Source organism: Bos indicus, chromosome 5, assembly GCF_029378745.1.
Source record: "Bos indicus isolate NIAB-ARS_2022 breed Sahiwal x Tharparkar chromosome 5, NIAB-ARS_B.indTharparkar_mat_pri_1.0, whole genome shotgun sequence".
In the NCBI taxonomy this organism is placed as follows: domain Eukaryota; kingdom Metazoa; phylum Chordata; class Mammalia; order Artiodactyla; family Bovidae; genus Bos; species Bos indicus.
Window position 1 is genome coordinate 116,609,512 of NC_091764.1, and position 23,409 is coordinate 116,632,920.

The 23,409-nt window shown below is 45.7% G+C and overlaps 1 protein-coding gene across 1 annotated transcript in view; it reads left to right on the forward strand.

The window, feature by feature from the left end:
* The window catches only part of ATXN10 (ataxin 10), a 140,717-nt gene that overhangs the window by 62,016 nt on the left and 55,292 nt on the right, over positions 1-23,409 (forward strand). Inside the window, exons 8-9 of the mRNA XM_019961963.2 lie at positions 957-1,065; positions 3,244-3,413. Of these exons, the coding sequence (XP_019817522.1) occupies positions 957-1,065; positions 3,244-3,413 (279 nt within the window). The remainder of the gene's footprint in view (positions 1-956; positions 1,066-3,243; positions 3,414-23,409) is intronic.

A 23,409-nucleotide genomic window follows, 5' to 3' on the forward strand; every position in this document is an offset into this window, starting at 1 on the left:
ATGCCAGTCTGGGCAGCTACTCATTTAATAAAAGAGGATATTGGCAGCAGCTTCTCATTTAACAAAAGAGGATGCCAGTGCCGTGCTAATAAGTTGATAGGTTTGCTCAAGTCTTTTAAACAGACTTAGCATCTGGATATTTTCTCCTAACTTTTGAACTAGCACATGAAAGCTGTTAAAGATATCAAAAATGTGTGTTTCTTGCTATATCAGATTTCAGAATACTATATTAAAATATACTCTACTAATTGGAGAATAATAAATACACATTTAGAAGTTTTAAAAGGAAGTAACTTGTTTTTTCTTTTGAAGAATGTTATCTGAGATAATAAAGTTGCATTTGAAAATTAGACTACCTGATGCCGTGCAGTGGTAGTTTCTTGATCATGGAGTTTATTTGATACAAATTATTTAATAGTTATGTGAACATTTTCAAATAATATTATCTTTTCCAACTGTTAAGGTAGCATGTAGGTTTGTGTTTACCCAGAAAGAATCCAGGTTCCTGCAGTCATAGCTCTTTCAACCACAGCATTTCACAGGATTCCTGTGGACAAGATTTCTTGTATTTCATGGGTTACTCAGTAGAACTTGCTTGCTGGGAATTCTTTAAAAAGAAAGTATTTGCATAAGTGTTATGTACGTAGCTAGTCATTTTGAACATTTATTCCACTGTTGGAAGGTATTTTTGCTTGAATAAGAACTTTACTGACTCTTTGTTCTAAGAAGCCACACAATCTTACATTCTTGATGGCAGATCTGCTGTTAGTGAAAACGATGATTCCTGTAGGTATTTAGTACTTCTGTTTTGTTCTCGATCATTCTGGTTGTCTCTTTAGATGTGTCACAAGCAGTGTCTCTTGACTGTTTTTTGTAACATTTTCTTCTCCTACAGTTATTTGTGACAGTCACATCACTTAGCTTGTCTTGAAAGTCATGTTTTCTTTTCTTTTTAGGAGGCACTGGCTACAATTAGACTTCTTGATGTCCTTTGTGAAATGACCGCTAATACTGACCTGCTCGGCTATCTGCAGGTTTTTCCTGGCTTGTTGGAGAGAGTGATTGGTGAGTGAAATATCACACATAGTGTTCTTTTGAATCAAAAAATCTTTGACTTGTCATACTATAGTATAAAGTTTAAACACAGGTCCTTAATGTTGAGTGTATTGGTCTTCTTTTAAGATTTTCTGGAATATTTCTTCTTGAAAGGACTCGTCGTGTTCCGGCAGCAGCTTTTGCCCCTTACGCCGTTTATCGCCTGCTCAGTGGGTGGGGACCCTCGTCCTCGTACGCGGGCGCCCAGAGTGGTGGCCCATCGGTAGCGCTTGTGACGGCGGTGGCGGGTGGGAGGGCCATGGGGAGACGGGCCTCAGGGACGACGGTGATTTCACGCTACTGTCGTTTCTCCAGTCTTGTTAGTGAACTTTCCCAGCTTCACTCAGGGAACTTGAAGACATTGCCTTACCCATAGTAATTACGTATTCCCTTCTTAAAGGAAATTGTTTTAAACGGGAAGCTATTGTTTGAAATATTACCATCTTTGCTAAAAAGCTGTGCGAAATAAGTTCAGTTATTTTGTAAGTAATAAGTAGTAAGTTCACTTACAACCTGTTGCTTGTGGTTAGCCATGCTTGTGGTTGCTGTTCACTGTTGGCTTTTTTTTTCCTTTATTAAGACAGTAAACTTATTCTGGAGACCCATCTTCCAAGAAAGATAAATTGGCGTCTAGATGGGTAGAAGAGTTAGCAGTGAACTTTAGAAGATGTTTAGAATCTCATATCAGCGTTTTATTTTGAATGCAGTGCTTTCAGTGGTAGTTAAAATAAGACATCACAAAACTGAGAAACTGAATTATTGCGGGAAAAGCATGCGTTTGGAGCCTGAGCAAACGTGGGTTGTCAGCCCAACTGCCAGCCCAATGTCTCTGAAACTGGTTTCTTCATTTTAAAGTCAGGAAAGTGACCTGCCTTTAATGACTTCATTGAGAGCGGTAAATGAGATAATGTGGAAACAGTTTATAAAACCTCTGGAAGATTGTCTACTTTACAGACTGCCTATAAGCATTTCATAGAGTATAATAGTATTAAGGTATTTCTTCTGAGTGTACCCAAAATAGATTAATAGAGAACTTTTGCTGCCTTCTGATTATCTGAACAATGGGAAAAAAAATATCAGCATGCTTCTTGATTTCTATCATATGGCTTGTTGCAGATAGGTACTGAAGCTTGGGGGCATCCATGGTGGCTTAAATGGTAAAGAATCTGCCTACAATGCAGGAGACGTAGGTTCAGTCCCTGGGTCGGGAAGATCCCCTGGAGGGAGAAATGGCAACCCACCCCAGTATTCTTGCCTGGGAAATCCCATGGACAGAGGAGCCTGGGGTGGCTGAGTTGGACACGACTGAAGTGACTTAGCACGCACTGCAGTTTGCACTTAAGTGACTGTAGTTATCACATGAGTGCCTTCATAAAGAAGTTGGATTTGGAAACCTTGTACTAGGAAAGATGGAAGAAAATTTTTAGCTGACTTTTCTGTGTGGATAAATAGAAAGTCCAGGTCGGGATAATCATTTTGGCTTATCACCCCCCAAGTCAGCGTTATGGTAAATTCCAAGGCAAACACTGAAGAGCCTTCTAACCATTACTTTGATGAAAGCTTTCAGTATCTGTGCGTGCATGTGTGCTAATTCCCTTCAGTCTTGTCTGACTCTTTGCGACCCCATGGACTATAGCCTGCCAGGATCCTTTGTCCATGGGATTCTCCAGGCAAGAATACTATACCTGTATTTTATATTAATCCATTAAAATACATTATATTTATTTATGAGAATCTAGTACAAAATAAGGGATTCTTAAGAGTCCCTTGGACTGCAAGGAGATCCAGCCAGTCAATCCTAAAGGAAATAAGTCCTGAATATTCTTTGGAAGGACTGATGCTGAAGCTGAAACTCCAGTACTTTGGCCACCTGATGTGAAGAGCTGACTCATCGGAAAATAACCTGATGCTGGGAAAGATTGAAGGTGGGAGGAGAAGGGGACGACAGAGGGTGAGATGGTTGGATGGCATCACCAACTCAATGGACATGAGTTTGAGTAAGCTCCGGGTGTTGGTGATCGACAGGGAAGCCTGGCATTCCGCAGTCCATGGGGTCACAAAAGAGTCGGACACAACTGAGCAACTGAACTGAACTGAGTACAAAACAAAAATTTTCCTGTGGAAAACAGTTTATCCTTTCTGTTGTAGACCTTCTACGCCTGATTCATGTGGCCGGCAATGATTCTACAAACATCTTCAGTGCCTGTGCTTCCATTAAAGCAGACGGTGACGTCTCCAGCGTGGCTGAGGGCTTCAAGTCTCACCTCATTCGCCTGATTGGGAATCTGTGCTACAAGAATAAAGATAACCAAGACAAGGTAAGGTTCTTAGTATGCTGTATACATATACCACTTTATTTAGAATATAGTATTTAGGATTTAGAATCTATTCGTTTTCTGGAGATCAAGCTTTGAAGTGCTTAGAGAGTAGCTTGAGGTATATGTATACGTGTGTGTTTCCGCAGCTTGACATAATGTGTCATATTTGTTTGTATTAGGGTTTCTATCTTTTGTAATTTTTGCATTATATTTGCTCTGTGTGTTTGAACCAGTCTCCTTTGTATTAAACAGTCAATGCTTGTCCTAAGCCTGTGTGTTTGAACATACTACTTATTATATGGAGCACGTGAGTGAAAAATAGAACCTAGTAATTTTCAAGCACATAGTAGACATTTAATAAACAGAATTTCTTTTGGACCATTATCTTAAGAAACAAGCGAATCTTAACTTACATCTGTGTCCTGCATTTATGCATCATAAGCATTTCTTCCAGATACTCTGGCGTGGACATAATGTTTAAGTGTAAATCTCTGAAAACTCAACAGACTGCCGCTGGAGACCTCTTTTGTGCTGAACAGCTGAGGGGTAATTGTATCACTGATATGAGAGGATGATAAAAAGAGAGAGCAGGAGGGCTGGCCGGCGTGCCTCCCTTTGAACAGCCTGCCTGTGTCTTTCCAGAGCTTTGCTTTTGTTTGGTGGCTTTTGTTTTGCTCTGTCAGATACTGAACATATGTGGGGCAGATTATGTTTTTCCAAGATGGCTGCAAAAATACCAATCATTCTGTATGTATTCCTGCAATGTGACTTTGCCACTTCCCTCTCAGAGGTTAGATTTATTTTTCCATCCTCTTGAATCTCGATGACTAAGGCCTGTGAGTGTTTTGAATTATAAATTATGGTGGGAGGGATCCAGTACCGCTTCTGGTCTAGCTCTTGACCGGTTGGGTAGATCCCATATCTAGCCTCTTAGAGGCCAGTCATCACATAAGAAGTGCAGATTCCCTGAGATTACCACGTCCACATGGAAAAGCCCACATGGAGGAGCATGAAATGCAGCGAGGAGAGAGAAGGGGGCTGGTGAACAAGCCCCGGGGCAGCAGGCACAGACGTGAGAGGCTATCTTGGAACGTTTTATGTCATTGCCCAGTTTCTTTGTTCCAAGCGCAGTTCCTCAGTTGCCCAGCTGATGCATGAATCAGGGACAGACTGCCTGGCAAAGCCCTTTCTGAATTTGTGACCTATAGCATTGTGAGTAAAAGTAAAAGTTTTGGGGAAAAAATAAGTTGTGTAGGTTCTGCTTCTGTTAATGGCCCTGTAAGCTACTATTGGACTGATCCTCCTGCAAGTAGTAAACTCTGGACAAAAGACAGCAATGTGAAGACATTCCAGTTTGATATAGTTCGATTTTGGAGTTGAGATGACACTTGGATGAAGGGCACAACAGAGTGTGCCACGTGGGGCAGTTAAAACTCTGATAGAAAATCTATAGTTCTTTTAGCTTAAAGAGTCAAAGGACAGTTTGGAGCAGCCACAGCTTTTGGAAAGTGAAAGTGGAAATCCTGGAAAGAAGAAATAAGCCCTGCACACTGTGTACCAACCGCCCGAATCTCTGCCGGCGCCTGAATCCAAGACAGCGTCAGGCTCCAAGCAGCAAGCTGGGGATAAGATACTGACACTGAGACTTGAGCCGCCAACTTAAGAGTCGCAGTTTAAGTCCAACCAAGGTAATTACCTACTGAGACACATAAGACACCAGTGTTCTGTAGAGGAATATAATAGAACCTAGAGTTTTCCATACCATAGCATTCACAATGTCCAAGATAACTTACAACCCAAACTTACATGAAACACAGGAAGATATAACCCATTATCAAGACAAAAAAGATAGTGGAGATAGACTGTGTGATGACATAGATGTGGGTTTTAAAGCAGTTGTAACTCTGCACAAGGATGCAAAGGAAATCATGCTTTGAGTGAATGAGAAGATCGCTTTTCTCAGCAGCGAAATAGAAACTGTATAAAAGAACCAAACAGAAATCTTAGAACTGAAAAATACAGTGTCCAAATAAAATATAAAAATTTTACCGAATGAAGTTAACAATTCAATAGAGAGGACAGAGGAAACAGTCAGTGACCTTGGAGACAGAGCAGCAGAAGTCATCCAGTCTAAAGAGCAGGGGAGAGAAAAGACTGGAAATGGAGTGGCCCTCCTCAGATGCTAAATCCCGGGGTAGTATGTTGCGCGTCATCGATAACTGGAATCATTCCTGCAGGACGTGGCGTGGACACGCTGGACAGTTTGCCCTTTTATATACGCGCTTGCTGTTTCAGTGACTCATCTGTGAACAGGCACGAGTGGAAGACTACTAATCCACCCTTGGAAAATTACTGGGCTGATTTTTATAAGAGAAAGTTGATGGAGAATAAAACACTTTACCTTTTTAATGACCAAGACTGCCTTTCTTCAGGAGCACAAAAGAGGTGGTTTTCTTGTGTTTAACTATTCTTTTGTTGCTAATTTGGATTGCCTTCTTAAAGGAACAAAATGTAGTAACCCTTAAAAGGCTTATGAAATAACTCACTGAGGTCGGATCAGATTGCAGCGTAAGTAAACACGGAGTGTGCCCCAGGGCTGCTCTGGAGAGGTCGTGGGACTCACAGGAAGTCAATGGTGTGTCCTCGTGTGCAGTTGCTGATAGCTCTGCTGACTTCTGAGCAAACACTCTCGAAGGTATGAAGGCGTTCGTTCTTTGAGCGTAAGAATGCCTCTGTTTCTCCTACGTTTTTCACCTACACCAACAAAAAGCTCAGCCTGAAAGCATTGCTTGTGGGATTTTGCTCTCCTTCCAAAGAAGCTATCACAGCACACAGCCGTGACTCGCTGGGCGTCAGCCGTGCTCGGTGGTGCCACAGAGGGCGGAGTTCGTTCTGGAGAAACAGGTGGTTCTAGAGCAGGTCCTTACCACCATGCTGTTGATTTTCGTTATAGCATCTGGATTGTCTCACTTGGCTGCAGCTCGGGGCCTAGAAGGACGTTTGGCTCTTTCTCCATGACTAAAGATATGTGTTGGGGGGATTTTATATCATCAAGCTTAATGAAGTTAATCCTTCACCCAGAGGGGAAACGGGGCTGATGGTTTGTCGAGTGTCTGCTCTGTCCAGCTTTGTGCTTATGAACATGTGTTACCCTCTTTCATCTTTGCGTCAGTCCTGGAGTCAGGTTCTGCCAGCCACACTGCAGGGAGAGGCCACCAGTTAGTGATCTGCAGAGTCCAGAGCAGAGTGTAGGTTTGTCTGCGAGCCTGGGCCTGTGCTCTCTCCCCTCTACTATGGAGCTTCTCGTCTGGAAGCTTTCCAGGGGTTTGGGGAAGATGTCTTAAATAGACTTCCTGAGTGACCTGAGACCGTAGATGCTGGAGGCTAAGCAGGCTCCTTGGGTCCGAAGTCGGCCACCCTTTTGCAGCTCACGTCTCTGTCTCTGAGTCATCCATTCATCAACTGTGGGTGGCCCTAGCCTTGGGGACCCTTAGATGGATAAGGCAGACCAGCCTCTCTCCCTGTGCAGCTTCCCCCTTGGAGCACTGAGGGACCACCCTTCCTTGTTGAACCAGAATCCCAGAGTTATTGGCACATATTTCCTGCAATCTTCGTGCACTACTGATTGTTCTGAGGTTTGGTCAGAAGTCATTTAAGCCCAGCTAGGTCTCTGCTTATCTGTGTAACTTCGTTCATTGCATTGAGTGTGGTGCCCACCTGCGGATGGCGCCCCCTGTGATTAGTTATGTGACCCTTTCTCTGTTACAAAGGTCATTCCTCTGCATTAGTTCTTTGGAACGTTTTGACATGTCTCTGGCAAGGCTGAAAAGATATTGTCATCATTTTCTGAATGAAGAAACTGAGGCTTAGAGGGACTAGATGTGGTTTAATTCAGCTGGCATGTGTGGAATGGACACTGCTATATGCTGCATGATCCCCTTAGTAGGGAGGCGTGCAGGGGTGCCCGCAGCTCCAGCCAGAGTCCCTGATTTGAGGGGGAGGGCACAGTGGGGGAGGAGCAGCCCTCTGTAAACTCAGATGGGAGCTGGCCTGTGCCATAGTAACAGGAAGGGTGATAATCTTTTCCATTTGTGTCCATGGGCAGTTTTTAGGAGGGGCAGGCTGCCTGGTCTGCAATTGAAAATGTGCTCAGAAATTTATCTTCCCCGATTTTCTGTGCGTCTTAGCTCTGTACACATGAGGAATTTCTAGATTTCCCTTTCCCTTTTCATTGTAGGGAAACGTTCTTATGTACAACGCCTAGTGTATTGTCGAGTGTCTGCTCTGTCCAGCTTTGTGCTTATGAACATGTGTTACCCTCTGTGATCTTTGCATCAGTCCTGGAGTCAGGTTCTTGCCTTGTGTTTTGTGCTCAGCTCACATGGTGTGTCCCGCCACCTCTGTGGTGGTTCGTTCACTTGTAGACCTTTGTGGACCTGAAATGGAGATTGTATTTTGGTTTCTATTGTGAGAAGCGCATGGGTATTAATGCTGCAAACATGACGAAAGCACTCTCCGGCTTCTTCTTTGTTAGAATAAGGAATGTTGGGTTTAGTTTGTTGCTTCCTCATTCTTCTTCTCTTCGCTGTTGTCATGAACTCTTTAAGTGGATGCTCATTATTGAATAGAAGAAAGACCGAACACAGTGTTTGTTCTTTTCATAAAGCTGAATGCATTCTTCACAATGGATGAGCAGGTGATCCAGTTTCTCTGCCTTCTCCCCGACACTGCCCCCCTCACCCCAAGAAATCATAGTGACTGAGGTGGGCCATCCACTGTTGTGGCTGAATTCATTGTGCTGAAGATTTTGTGGAAATGCTGTTCAGTGTCTTCTCTTCCCCCTTCTGCTCCCGATTGAAAGATTGCTAGCTTTCACACATATGTTTGATCCCATGTGTTCAAACATATGCACCCATAAAGCTTTCATTACAGGCATGACTTCAGTTTAAAAATAAGTCCGGTGTATATGAGAAGGTTCACTGTGTAAAACTCTTTGGCCACTTGTCTGTTGTGAAGGCAGGTTTCATTTCTATATCTTCGTGATGCATTTCCCAGTAAATGTTTTACCCACTGTGTGACCCCCAGCATCTAAATTGTACCTGCCACATACAAGCATTCAGTAAATGTGTCTTGAATGAGAATTTATTTTAAAACATCTGTCAAGTGTCCACTACATACTGAGCACAGTTGTTGATGCTGAAGATATAAAGCAAGTAAGACACACTCTTCCTCTTCAAGGAACCTACATTTTACTGTAAAATTTCCTGACCGTGTTTGCAAACAAAGGCAGTTAAAATAACTTTTTCAAACAAAAATGAATATTCCACTAAATGCTGGCTTTTGTAATTATTTGTAGTTTGCCTTATTTTTATTTGATTTATCCATAGCCACATTTTAGACTGTAAGGACATGTGTTAATATATAGCATAAAATATTTGCCAGTTGTTACAAATTTTAATTCAAAGTTTAAGCTTTATAGCTCTGATTGCACTTTTTTCATAAAGTTTTAGACTAAATAATGATTGTTAAACATTCATAAGAGGATTATTTTTACGTCCCTTTTTTGAGGGGGAGGAATAGCTTTCACATCCATATGGGAGGAACCACAAACAGGCAAACCATTATATCCTTTTTCAAAATGATTTCTTTCTATTTGAAATGTTCTTAAGCAGCATATTTGCCTGTTAAATCATGAAACTTAAAAATCTGTTGCTCTTCCCTAATTACTTTCTAGGGCGTTGCTCTTAGCGGGGGTCAGTATGTTTTGTACAGCATTACTGGCTGACTTACTAGTTATCCCGACAACTGACAGAGTCATTTATTTGTCACAGTTGCAGAGAAAACACCACTGACAGGCGTGTGCTAGTGCTCTCCTCTGTTTTGCTCTCAGTGGGTTTGGGGATTCCCAGGTGGTTCAGGGGCAGAGAATCTGCCTGCTGGTGCAGGAGACGTGGGTTCGATCCCTGGGTTGGGAGGATCCTCTGAAGGAGGAAATGGCAGCCCACACCAGTATTCTTGCCTGGAGAATCCTGTGGACAGAGGAGCCTGGCAGGCAGCTGTCCATGGGGTCACAGAGTTGGACACGACTGAGCATGCCCGCGTGCAGGTCAGGTGGGTTTGGGTGGCAGTGCCTTTGATGCTCATTCCTTACGCAGGCAGGCATCTGCCTTCTTGGCCTGTGCTCGCCCTGTGTGGATGTCCCAGCCTGCACTCATCCCACTGACCTTAATTTAGCCCTCAGAACTGAGGGTCACAGGATGCTTTCTCTGCAAAACCATCTGAGTTCAGTGCAGGGAAGCTTTCTACTCTGTGCTCGCCTCTCTACCTTGTCTGTCTGCTCCTTGTTACTGTCATTCCGTCACTCAGTCATGTCCGGTTCTTTGTGACCCCGTGGACTGCAACAGGGCAGGCTTCCCTGTCCTTCACCATCTCCCAGAGCTTGCTCAAATTTATGTCCATTGAGTCAGTGATGCCATCCAACCATCTCATCCTCTGTCGTCCCCTTCTCCTCCTTGCCTTCATCTTTCCCAGCAGTGATAACCTCTGGCTTTTTAATACGCTGTCTAGGTTTGTCATAGCTTTTCTTCCAAGGAGCAAGCATCTTTTAATGTCATGGCTGCAGTCACTGTCCACAGTGATGTGGGAGCCCAAGAAAAGAAAATCTGTCACTGTGTTCCACTCTCCCCCATCTATTTGCCATGTAGTGATGGGACTGTGATCTTAGTTTTTGAATGTTGAGTTTTAAGGCAGCTCTTTCACTCTCCTCTTTCACTCTCATCAAGAGGCTGTTTAGCTCCTGTTCGTTTTCTGCTATTAGAGTGGTATCATCTGCATATCTGAGGTTGTTATTTCTCCCAGCAATCTTTATTCCAGCTTGTGTTTCATCCAACCCGGCATTTCTCATGATGTACTCTGCATATGAGTTAAATAAGCAAGATGACAGTATATAGCCTTGGCATACTGCTTTCCCAACTTGGAACCAGTCCGTTGTTCTATGTCTGGTTCTAACTGTTGCTTCTTGACCTGCATACAAGTTTCTCAGGAGGTAGGTAAGATGGTCTGGTATTCCCAACTCTTAAAGAGTTTTCCACAGTTTGTTGTGATGCACACAGTCAAAGGCTTTAGCATAGTCAGTGAAGCAGAAGTAGATGTTTTTCTGGAATTCCCTTGCTTTTTCTGTGATCCAGCGGATCTTGGCAGTTTGATCTCCGGTTCCTCTGGTTTTTCTAGATGCAGCTTGCACCTCTGGAAGTTCTTGGTTCATGTGCTGCTAAAGCCCAGCTTGAAGCAATTTGAGCATAGCCCTGCCAGCACACGAAGTGAGCGCGGTTGTGCGGTAGTTTGAACACTCTTAAGCATCGCCCAGCTCCCCTGCTCTCTACCCCCTGCCCCACCCCCCAGTTTCTGTACGTGAATGTAGCATCAGTGTTTCTAGCTGACATCGCAGCACTTGTGAGTTGTTTCTACTTAAGACTTCAGTGTGATGCACATACACTGGCCACCGGGCAGAACCATGACACACACAATTTGATCTGAGTATCACTCAGGTTTCACTTTAGCGAGTAAAAGCGATTTCTTCCTGGTCACCCACAGGCATCACCACCTTTCTTCGCTCCTCCCTTGAGGACTACTCCTTCATGAAACCCTTGCCCTAGATCTTCTGGATGATAATGGTTAATCTGCCCTCTTTCCCAGGCACATATTTTTCTGCTTTTACAGGAAGCTTTAATACCATAACTCTATGCCTGACTAACTGGGGAATTCCAGGTAGGCTATTGAAAGTGTCCTGGCATTGAGTCCTCCTGGCGCTGGCTCTTCTCTCTTCCCTTGGCTTGTAACATTTGGCTCCATAAATATGAGTGATGTATCTAGGGAAACCTTACAACAGACAGAAAGCTTGGGATAGTGCGGAGAATCCAGACAAGGCTTAGAGAAGCCCACACGACCTCTTAATTTCACCACCTTTTAGCTGTACAGTATAAATTTGGACAAGTGACTTGACCTCTCTGAATCTCAGCTTCTTCACATGTAAGATGGAAACAGTCACACCTGCCTTAGGGGTTGGAAGGATTGAATGTGATCGCTTACGTGCAGAGCATTTGACAGTGTGTCTGGTGTCACTTAGCCACCTCCTCCTTCCCCCCACACCCGCCACCTCCAACCCCACCGTGAGTGAGTGGCTGTGGTTCGTGTCAGCGTCTCCCCACTGTGGTTATTGAAATAGACGTCTGAGCGCAGCATCTCACAGTATTTAAAGACCATTCCTTGCTCTTGCTTTGTTGTTGCTGGTTAGTTGCTCAGTCGTGTCCAACTCTCTGTGACCCCTTGGACTGTAGCCTGCCAGGCTCTTCTATCCATGGCATTTCTCAGGGAAGGATACTGGGGTGGTTTGCTGTCTCCTTCTCCAGGAGATCTTCCCAACCCAGGGATCAGGCTCACACCTCCTGCCTTGGCAGGTGGGTTCTCTACCACTGAGCCGCCAGGGAAGCCCACTCTGTGTTTATTACTTTTCTAGTGAATGGGACTTTGGGGAGGAAGCAGAGCGAAAGCATAGCATGTGAATCTTTTTTTTTTTCCCTCTTTAGTTTGACTACCAACCCTTTCTCAGTTGAATTCCCCTTTTGTTATTGTCGAGTGAAGAGCTGAAGGGTTTTCTGTGTGGATTCCAGAATTGGTTCTAGCTCAGTCCTGAGAGTGTTTTAAGGGACTTCTGAATTACAGGTTTATGGCCCATCTCAGTTAGACTGTGTTTTCCTCTGTCGGAAACTAGTTGCACAGAATCCCAGCTTATTGATTTGAAGATTGAATGTATAGACAAGAGCTGGCTTGCTTAGAATTCCACATCTTTTGTAATGTAATCCGAGTTCAAGAAATATGTCAAAATTCATAAATCAAACCGTCACCATTAGTTTCCTGAACTTATAGTTCCTGCTGCAGTAAATGAAATTAAAATTCCTAGCTAGAGGACACATACCATGGTTGAGTGTGTTGCAGCTGTCTGTATCTTGTAGAGTGATGAGCTCTTCTGCAGAAAAGGTTTAACATTATTTCAAAGGAAGAGTCATGCTGAATACAGAAATACAGTGCAACTCACTGTTGTCTGTTTCATACTAACCAGGCTCCAGCCCATGCCAGGCTCTTCCATGCTGTGCTTTCTCCTCTGGTTCCCACCGTTGTCTTCCTCAGAGACTAAGCTCCTTTGCAGGCAGGACACACCCAGTCTGGTTTAACACCTGGCATACCACCGAACTGCAGTGTGAGGAGCAGTGAGCAGAGGGTGAGAGCCCTGTTTTACTGGTTGGTCAGACCTTGGGTGGTTGAGTTACTTGGAGCAGTAGTAACAGGCTGACCTCTGACCTCCAGACCCAAACTCTGCTGTGCTCCACCACGTCCACATTTGCTGGAGAAAGAGACACTGAAATCCCGGACCAGCACGTAGAAGCCTTAAGGAGGGCGTGTTCTGTAAAGCAGCGCGCGCGGGCTGACTTTTTCTTGGCAGTGATTGTATTTCTTAATTCCTGTTGAACTGTTAGTCCATAACTTCTTCAGACTAGTGTAGAAAACTGCATTTCAGGGATATGCGTATTTCTCAGAAGCATCATTTACATGTTTCTTAACATACCAAAAGAAAGAGTGTAAAAGTCATTTCCCTGGGGTGGCTCAGCAGTTTGTAAAAGCCTGGTGGAAAATTCCGTTTTCTTTGCTAGGCCAGGTGGTCAGTTTCTAAACAATAAGGGTTTTAAATGGATTTGTGTTCAATAGTAAAAACCATTATTTTCAGTGTCCGAATTAAGAGGTATCTGAGACTTAGGTGAGGGGCAAAGCAGCTGCGTTCCTAGATAAAAATATGGAATATTGTAAAGATACTTGTTTTTAGACTCATTGTTTGTTAACTGTTCAGCCAATTACAGTCCCCTGAGGGGGGAACTCAGAATTTTGAGAAAACATGAAAATAATGGAGGAATTAACGGTATTAAAATATACTTTAAAGTTAAAATAACAGTACACAGAAATGTGTTGTTTAGTGGACGTGCGCATAGAAGCAGACACCTGAGAAGTTACAAGAAGTGAGCATGTGACAAGGAAAGCCCAGAAACCCAGAGAGGAAAGAGAAGTTTAGTGTGAATATGAACCAGACATGATTGATTAACTAGTTTGAGAAAAATCCAGCTTCACCCATAACAAACACCAGAATAAATCTGAAATTGACTAAAGTGTTAAAGATAGAACTGCAGACACAGATACTATTTAGTTGATTTTTTAGATTAAGCAAAGACATTTTATGGATTAGAAATAGTGAAGATTATTCTAGATTTCACTATAAGTAAATGAGACACTCTGGCTCAACCAGCCTAAATAGGTTTAAACCTGCTGCTACTGCTGTTCAACCTGGGTTCTGCTCAATCATAGCTGGGTGACCCTGAGCAGAGTATCCAACCCCTTTGCAACTCTGTACTCATCTCATGGCAGAGCAGCTGTGAGGGGTAGGTTAGATCATCTGTGTAAAGCGTCAGGTAAGCGCTGCGTCATGCTCAGCTGTATCGATGCGATGCCGGCTTCAGTGTTGTAGATAAAGCGTCAGGTAAGCGCTGCGTCATGGTCAGCTGTATTGATGCGATGCCGGCTTCAGTGTTGTGGATGCTAGTAGAGACAGTCTACTTTCCCACCCATTGGGCTGTTTGGTCAGTTATGGTAATACGGTATACAGCTAACACAATCATGTTTTCAAAAAGCAGGTACCATGCTGGTATGGTGCTCGTGATACCCTGGTCAGTGGGAATTCGAAGTAGGATCCAACATTATATCTCATGAGCACCTACTTTTTATGTTTCTGTGTCTGTTATATGTATATTTATGCAAACACATATATGCATGGCCAAATGACCCCAAAGAAACACACTACATTAATAGCAGTTATCTCTGGCTGGTAAAATTAAGGATTGGTTTCTTTTTCCCGTATACTTTTCACAGTCCTCTCTCAAGAGCACTTGGCATTCATGCATGCTAAGTTGCTCAGTTGTGTCCGACTCATTGTGATTCTGTGAAGTGTAGCCCATCAGGTTTGTCTGTCTGTGGGATTCTCCAGGAAGGATGCTTGAGTGGGTTGCCGTTTTCTCCTCCAGGGGATCTTCCCAGCCCAGGGATCAGACCCGCCTCTCTCAACGTCTCCTGCATTGGCGGGTGGTCTTCACCACTCGTGCCACTGGGGAAGCCCACAGTCACATGCAGTGCGCGTGACTCGTCTTAGTAAGGAGGAGAAAATACTGTTAAGAAAGGAAGCTGGCCTGAGTGTAGACTTCCGGTTCTCCTCTGTGACAGGTGTGTACTGAGCTCATTAGCCACCAAGGTTAATTTTTTCTTTGTTGTACTTCAGAGTAGGACACCATCCTGACCCCTCCAACTAAGGTCTGGAGGCTTTAATAATTGCAGTTTAAATTTATTCTTAGTGGAAAGATTTGAAAAAATAAAACATGAGCCTAGGATCTGGATGATTTTGCCAAAAAATAATAGCTGGGTTGGAGGTAGTGCATGGGGTGTGTGTAGCAAATAGAGAGGAGAGAAAACAATAAAGCTTATTTTTCCAAGGTGTGGAACGCTAAGAGGAATAGGAATTCAGATTCAGCCTTTATTGTCAGGACCTCTGATTTGGGTACATTAGCTTTTGCTGAGTGCATCAGTTTCCAAGATTTCTGTTACATATCTCCACTTAATAAAATCGAGTGCTTGTGATACTGTGATATTTCTTTGTATCTCCCCAGGCTTCATTTCTTTGGCTGAATGAGAAAAGTGCTCTTATTGCAAATGTTAGAGAGTTCTCACCTTTTCTAAAAAAAAACATAATGGAGCTGTCTGTCACACATCTGAAACAGTTTTGATCTTTAGCATATTTCGTGGTTTTTTTTTTCCCCCTCCTGGCTGCAGTTGAAAATTAAGAGGATCAAAGTCACGTTCATATTAAAAGCCGTTTGTTTTTTTTTTTTTTTAATCAATACTTGAAGTCCCTATTGGACTGTTCACCTCTCCTGCTTTTAAAAGCCTATTGCTTATCTCGTCCTGATAGAATTTAATTTCAGACCTATCACATTCTAGTGGACCGAGAATGATATTTAGTCTCAAACTGTGGAATTTAGTTGAATTAGAATCTGTTGCTGTGTTGCCGTTAAGAGTAAAATCAGGAATAATTTTGACTCCAAATATGAACGAATGTGCTATTTGGCATTGCAAGAGCTTTTAGTTCAGTTCAACAAATCTGTGTCTGCCGTCTGCTGTGTGGCAGCAAGGACTGCAGGCGCTGGGGCTGCAGAGATGGGTTTGGCCCGGTGCTTACTCTCAGGGAGTTCACACTCAAAGGGGGGAGACAGGTGTGAACATAGGGTAGTAAGTGGTGTGTGCAAAGTCCTCAAAATGAATAGTAGAGACTTTCTATCTAAGTGCTTCATATGAAGGGTTCACCTCGGAGCCTCAGCAGGAGCTCTGGGATCTAGGCCTTCGGGGATGAACTGAGCAAGAGGCTGGCAGACCAGAGGGCTGGCCTGGCAGGCAGAATGGCTCCTGTGAGCACGTGTGTGGGGCCACGTGCTGTGTCCTGGACTTCACTGGGACCCAGGGGTGGGAGGTGGGGTAGTGGGGTGATGGGGGACGAGGGAGGGGGCTGGAGAGGAGGGCTGGCCAGCTAGGCAGAGCAGGCCTTTGTTTGCCGTGCTGACGGACTCTGAACTCCAGAGGAGACAGTCTCTGTCTTGATAGAAACATTAAAATATCTTTTGTTTCTGAAAACAACCTGTTCTTTTTTCAGATCCTCTTATCCCCTCATCGTGTTCCCCAGCCTCCAGGAACTTAGTCCTGGTTGGATCCCAGATCCCTCCACTCTCCTTTTCTGCTGTGGCTTTTCATTCTCAGCACCACTGATGGTGCATAGTCTGCCCAGTGGCAAGATGTGCCCCAGGCCCCCAGGGCCTTCCCGGGACTACTCCGCCCAGCAGCTGGCAGGGAGCCCAGGTGGACGTTCGCTGCATGAGCCTCCCCCGGACTCCCTGCTTCTGGCCTTCTCACAGTTACCTTCAGTACAGTGTATGGGGATTTTTTTGATTTGGGGAAAAAGTTTAAATTCCATTTTTGTTTACTTACTAAGAAGGCAAGCTTGGTACACTTCTCAGAGTCTCAGCTTCTTGGTAAAATAAGATACCATTGCTGACTTCATACGTTTGTTCTGAGATTCAATTATTTTTCGTGATGAGAACTGCTCTTTATGCGTGCCTCCTCCGTCTTCCTCAGTGGGCTCTCTGGAGGGGTGTTCTGTCTGTCCCATTTGTGCCGAGGCCCGTGTTCCACCACATCGCCTGCCTCTCTGGACAGAGTGTCGGAGGGGCCTGGCTCCCGGAGCGGCTGTCGTCCCCAGCGGTGGCAGTGTCCTCCTTGTGGCTCTCGGTGCAGGCTTCTGGGGGGCAGCACCACGAGCAGGTGCTGAAGAGGGAGAAGGTTGAGCCCTGCTGGTTCCTCCTCTGCCTGGGAGCTGCCAGATGGTCGCTGCCGTCCCTCAGCACAAGGCCCGACTGGCTTCTTCTCGGAGGCAGCATCCTGGAGCTGGGGCCCGGGGCAGGAGAGCCGCGTCAGCCCTCCCGGGGAGGTGCACGCTGCACGGTGCTTGGGCATCTCTGGGGGGCCGCCCTGAGTGGGGCGGAGCCGGGGGAGGCCCAGCTCTCCCCAACCTTTGGTCTTCCCCGTGGTCGGCGTCATGCTGTCAGTTCCGTCATCAGCCTGTATTTCCTTCAGCTTGGGTTTGTGTATGATGCACACACACCTTGGAGAGGAAACACTTCAAGCCCTCGTCAGGTTTTCACCTATTTGTGTGATGTATTTCCGTCTGGTCCCAAGAGCAAACTTGGTGATGTGGTTGGGAGCAGCCAGGACTCTTCTCCTAACTGGGCCTGAGGTCAGTCACTGTCGTCTCCTCCTGTGTTGTTTTTTAGTCGTGGAATCTTGTCCTACTCCTGGCAGTCCCGTTCATGCAGCACAGCCCACCAGGCTCCTCACCTATGGGATTCTCCAGGCAAGAATACTGGAGGGGGTGGCCATTTCTTCCTCCAGGGGATCTTCCCAACCCAGGGAGCGAACCTGGGGCTCTTGCGTTGGCAGGCGGATTACAACGAATGCGTAACAACAAAGGAATCACAGTAATAGAAGCAAGCGTCGCATAGTGCTGACTGACAGACACCTTCCAGTCTGTTTACATTCGCCAGTGCCTTTACCCTCAAGTATTTCCTGGCGGGCTGCAGTCCATGGGGTCGAAAAAAATCGGGCACAACTACCGACGGAACAGCAGCAGTTTCTTAGAGTGGGTGATATCACCCTCATCATACAAACCTGTGAGCTGAGGCCCATCGTGGTTAAACAACTTGCCGAAGGTCACACACACAGTCCATAGTGGAGGCCCATGAGAACCCAGGCGGCCTGGCTCCACAGCCTCCCGACGACTTGCTGCTTGGCACTGCGCTTGGCCCAGAGGCACTGCTGGCCAAGTCTGTGTGGTGGTCGTCTGCGGGGACATCGTTAGCCACAGACATGGTGCTTCCTGTTTTCTCCTTACGATCGCAGATTCTATTTCTGGTTGTAAAGGAATGCATGCAGAATATCCACTGTCCGTCTTTCAGGTGTAAGAGTAGAAATGATGCTCTCTGCTTACCCAGCCTGTTTTTAAGTAGTTAGTATTCTGAGTACAGTCTCAGAAAACTGACATTTCCAAAAAGATAACTTCTGTTAAAGAAAATTTTATCTACTAATATATACTATACATACACACACACACACACACATTTCCTGGAAAATCCCATGGCCAGAGGAGCCTGGTGGGCTTTAGTCTATGCGGTCATAAAGAGTCAGATACAACTGAGCACACGCCTCTCTCATCATGCACGCCTGAGCAGAGAGGACATGTGTTCTGTAATCATTTAGAGACAATGAACTGTTGGCATTAAAAGAAAATAGCTCAGTAGCTGTGATGAACTTCTTAACGGGTATTTCTGGTCTGTGTTTGACTGAAATTTCCTGCAAAGGCCCTTTGGCATCATGTCAGCCCCTCTGCTGAGAACTGCAGGAAGCCTTGTTCCCCTGTGTGAGCCTGCTTGTTGGGTGGGTGACTGGGGTGTGATTGTCCTTTTCGGGTTGGACTGTTTGTATTATTGTACATCTTATGTTACAAATCCTTCCCCAAGCGACAGTTAGCTCATGTTACTCTCAGACATTTGAATAATTGGTTTAATGTGAGACTAATTTCTGGGAATGACTCATCACTATTTACGTGGTATGAGTTAGTTCAATATTGAATTTACCCACTGGAAAATTCCAACAGGAAACCTTAAAAATAAGTCCCTTCCATGCAGAGTTGGGACAGGAGCGGGCCTGGAGTTGAAATTTCATCTTTTGAGGCCACGCAGGCAGTGCCTGAAGATGGAAGGAGAGACAACTTGAGGATCATAGGTGAGATGAGACGAGAATACAGTTTCAAATGTTTTCTGAAACAGATCACACCCTGCCCCTTTCTGTGGCGAGGACTGACTTGGGTCTGCACCTGCAGCTCTGGAAGGACAGCCTGGGGCCTGGGGGTGTGGAGGAGGCCGGGCTGGGAAGTCTGAGCTGGGAGGCGTGGGGTGGGGGCGTTGACAGAAAAATCCGACTGGGAGCAGGGAGGGGGAAGGCGTGTCCCTGGCCTGCTGGAATTTCAGCCCTGGCAGCTCTCAGCTAAATCCTCCTCTCTCCCCCAGCCCAACCCAAACCAAACAAAAATGTCTCAGAGCTTCAGTGCAGAGAGGGGCAGTACCAGCTGATGGGCAGCCCTCCACCACCACCCCCGCCCCAGGCCCCGGCGGAGGAGCGGCCTCTGTTTCCCGCAGCTCCGGCAGCAAGGCCAGTCAGGGGAGGCCCAGGACAGGGGCCCGCACCCTTATCTTAGTCAGCTTTAGAATTCTGCTGTTTCCCCTCCAGGGCCCCTGGAGAACGTGTTCCAGAAGGAGGGGGGATGTTTCATTGAGCATTTTGAAGAAAGAAAGAAATCAGTCCTTTCTGTAATGCCTTTAAGATGGACTTGGTTTTAATCTTGGAAAATCATTTCTAGCAGTTTTAGAAGAAGATTTTTATAGCATTGGTAAATTTGGATAGGATTTTTAAAAACCCTTTTCACAGGCACATAGGATTCAAGGAATTTTTAGTATACTGACTTTATGTCAGATTGTTTTGAAATTTTAGTTAATGTCAGAATTGTGACTAGAATTCCCATGCAAATTAATGGACATTCTGTTCTCTTTTAAGTATTATTCTCTTGTATAGTTTTTATAAACATTTGAGCTTACCCTTAGTAGAAAATTAAGCCTGATACACTTTTTCCAATCCACTGGACTCATTCAGGGTACATTTATTAAGTTGGTGTTTATTAGACTTCTGTGTTGGAGAAGGCAATGGCACCCCACTCCGGTACTCTTGCCTGGAAAATCCTATGGATAGAGGAGCCTGGTGGGCTGCAGTCCATGGGGTCGCTGAGACTTGGACACGACTGAGTGACTTCACTCTCACTTTTCACTTTCCTGCATTGGAGAAGGAAAGGGCAACCCACTCCAGTGTTCTTGCCTAGAGAATCCCAGGGACAGGGGAGCCTGGTGGGCTGCCGTCTGTGGGGTCGCACAGAGTGTGACACGACTGAAGCGACTTAGCAGCAGCAGCAGACTTCTGTGTACACTGTTTATTATTTTTAATTATGTTTCTAAAGTGGAAGAAAACACAAGCTCAGCTTCTGTGCTAAGATGTAAAAAATTCAAAATATAGTTGATACTTCAAAATTTGAACTGCAAAGAGGGACTTAAGTATTTGTCACTAGAACACTGCTATCAGAAAGGTCCCCCACAGGGGTTAGGGGATCCCAGCCCAAGTCAGCCCGTCACCCCCCACCCTTCCCCGTCATCTGGAGCTTCCAGCTTCCTGCCTGACGCCTTTGGCTCCGAGTTGTCCAGCCTACTCCCCTCCGTCATGTGCAGTCTGCTTAGTAGGGCTGTTGGAGTGTTACCTGAGCCACATTGCAACTTTTTAGCTATTTCAAATTCACGTAAAAGCTCAAAAAAGCCAGTTTTACTTTTATAAAATTTCAAGTCGTGGCTGGAAATGCTCCCCCTTAAGTGCCGTACGTAATGATCTAGGTTCAAAACATCCGATTCAAAGCTGTTGTTGGTCGCTAAATCGTACCCAACTCTTTGTGACCCCAGGAACTGCAAAACGCTAGGCTCCTCTGTCTTCCATTGTCTCCCGGAGTTTGCTCAGATCCATGCCCATTGAGTCGGTGATGCTATCTAAGCATCTCATCCTTTGCCGCCCCCTTCTCCTTTTGCCTTTTCAAATCATTTCCAAGTATCGATCTTGAAAAACTGCCGTTTCTTACAGAATAGCACACCAGATTTCCAGGTTGCTTTGTATATGTTACTGTGCCCGCTCACAACCTTAGACAGTCTCCGGTTAGTGCAGTGTTTCATGCTCCGACAGTTATCTCTAAGATGTTGTCTTTAGGTTGCCAGGTGTTAATTTGAACACACCGCAGCCTGTGTGCTCGCGTGTGCACGCATGCCTCCACACTCCCGCCGCAGCGCCAGGAGCTGTGATTTAAAGTGGAGTTGATAGAGCAGTGGGTAATGTTTTATATTTAGGGCAAGCTCCTGATGTACGGCTTCGTGTGACATCTCGTTTTTTTAAAAGCCTGAGGCATCAGTAATCTTCACAGCAAGAATGCTCATGCTTTTATGCATTCCAGGCTTACTGTCTGTTCTGCCCAGTAAATATATGGCTTTTATGGACTTATAAATCATGACAGTAGGATTCATGCATATCCAGAAAAGAAGAGATTTAAATCTTTACCAAGTTCTCAAAGATTTAATGTAGTTTAGCCATTATTCTTACTTAGAAGTAACCTTCTTATCTAAAGGCAGTATATTTCATATCTTTGAAGGTAACCTTAAAAACGTATTGCAGAGAAACAAATATTTATGAAGAGCATCCTGTGTGCCAGCCCTCTACTAAGCGCAGCAGAGAAGGCAGTGGAAGAAATGGCCCCAGTCCTTAAGTAACTCAGAGCCCAGAGGGAGATGCTGAAAGGTGAAAGACGTGGCATCTGGGAAGTCGTCTCTGGGATGGAGGAGAGAAGTCAGTGCCTTGTGGCGGGGCAGGGGAGGGCAGGGTGTCCCCCTCTGCGTGGGGCTCTGAGCAGGAGGGGCTTCGTCTTTCAGGATAATAGGATTTAATGATGTCCTCAACAGAGGGCAGGTTCACCTGCATGATGGACAGCTTTCCTCCCTGCTGAGCTCTGGTTGGGGAGGGCCCAGAGCTGAGGAACCGGTTGGCGGTGTCCACAGCCTGCTTCTCTCTGTCTTTCTGGTTTGCTGCTGTTCAGTTGCTGAATCATGTCCGAGTCTTTGCGACCCCATGGACTGCAGCATGCCAGGCTCCCCTGTTCTTCAGTATCTCCCGGAGTTTGCTCAGACTCTGTCCACTGAGTCAGTGATGCTGCTTGACCATCTTGTGCTCTGCTGCACCCTTCTCCTTTTGCCCTCAGTCTTTTTCCCAGCATCAGGGATGAGTTGGCTCTTCGCATCAGGTGACAAAGTATTGGAGCTTCACCATCAGTCCTGCCCATGAGTGCTCAAGGTTCATTTCCTTTAATATTAAGTAGTTTGATCTCCTTACAGTTCAGGGGACTCTCAGGATCTCCAGCACCACAGTTCAGAAGCATCAGTTCTTCGGCACTCAACCTTTATTATAGTCCAGCCTCTCACATCCGTACATGCATACTGGAGAAACCATAGCTTTGATGATATGGACTTTTGTTGACAAGATGATGTCTCTGCTTTTTAATACACTGTCTAGATTTATTTATCTAGGTGTATATATTTATTTATCTGTCTAGGTGTGTTTATCTAATTTACACACAGACAAAATCCCCAAGTTTTTAAAACTTTTTTAAAGTCAGTTTTGATTGTGCTGGGTCTCCATTGCTGCACTCTGCTTCCTCTGCTGTGGCAATCAGGAGCTGTGTTCCAGTTGTGACTCGTGGTCCTCTCTCTCTGCGGTGGCTTTTCTTGTTGGGGAGCCTGGGTTCTAGGCGCACCTTCAGTAGCTGTGGGACATGGGACTAGTTGCCCCGAGTCACGTGAGTCCTCCCGGACCGGGGATCAAACCCAAGTCCCCTGCATTGGCAGGCACATTCTTGACCCCTGGACCACCAGGGGAGTCTGCACGCACAGATTTTAAACGAACTATGCGATGAGTCTGGGCAAACCTCTACATCTGTGCCGCTGTCACCCCAGCCAGGCTACATTTGACTCTCGTCAGCTCAGAACTCTCCACCGTGTCGGCGCTGGCTTTTGTGTGCAGCTTCAGCCTCGTGCAGGGAAGTCACGGCCCAAGTCAGGCCTGAGGCCCTGGGTGCCCGTGCCCTGTGGGCCTGTATCCACTGGCCTCAGCTTAGACTCCCTGGGAGCAGCAGCCTGTGTCCTGGAGGTCCCAGCTTGGGTGTGGCATGACAGCACTCAGTCTTTCCATCTTCAGATGACCTTTCTGACCCTCCTCATGTGCCCTTAGTCAGACGTCACGAGGGCTCAGTTACCTCTGTGAGCGTGTCTCCGTTACCGTAGTCCTCTGCGTGTATGGGGGTTGAGTCATGCCCAGGGGTGATTGGTCCGCGTTACCCCCTTTAGCTCCATGAGCATTTACTGAGGGTCTCCCATGTGCCAGACTCTCGTAAGCTCTCAGGTTCAAGCTGATTGAGATGCAGACCTAACTCTCAGGTAGCTTCTGAGGTAGTGTGGGCCCAAGATGAGGAGCAGAGCGCTTCAACATGGTGTGGTCAGAGCTTGGAAGGAAGGACGCGCAGGGCTTCTGATGAGGACTTGGGGTTTCAGCAGCAGCCTCCTGGGAGTAGCGGTGGCGGCATCAAGAGTAACAGGCTTACTGAGGGCTGGGCCTG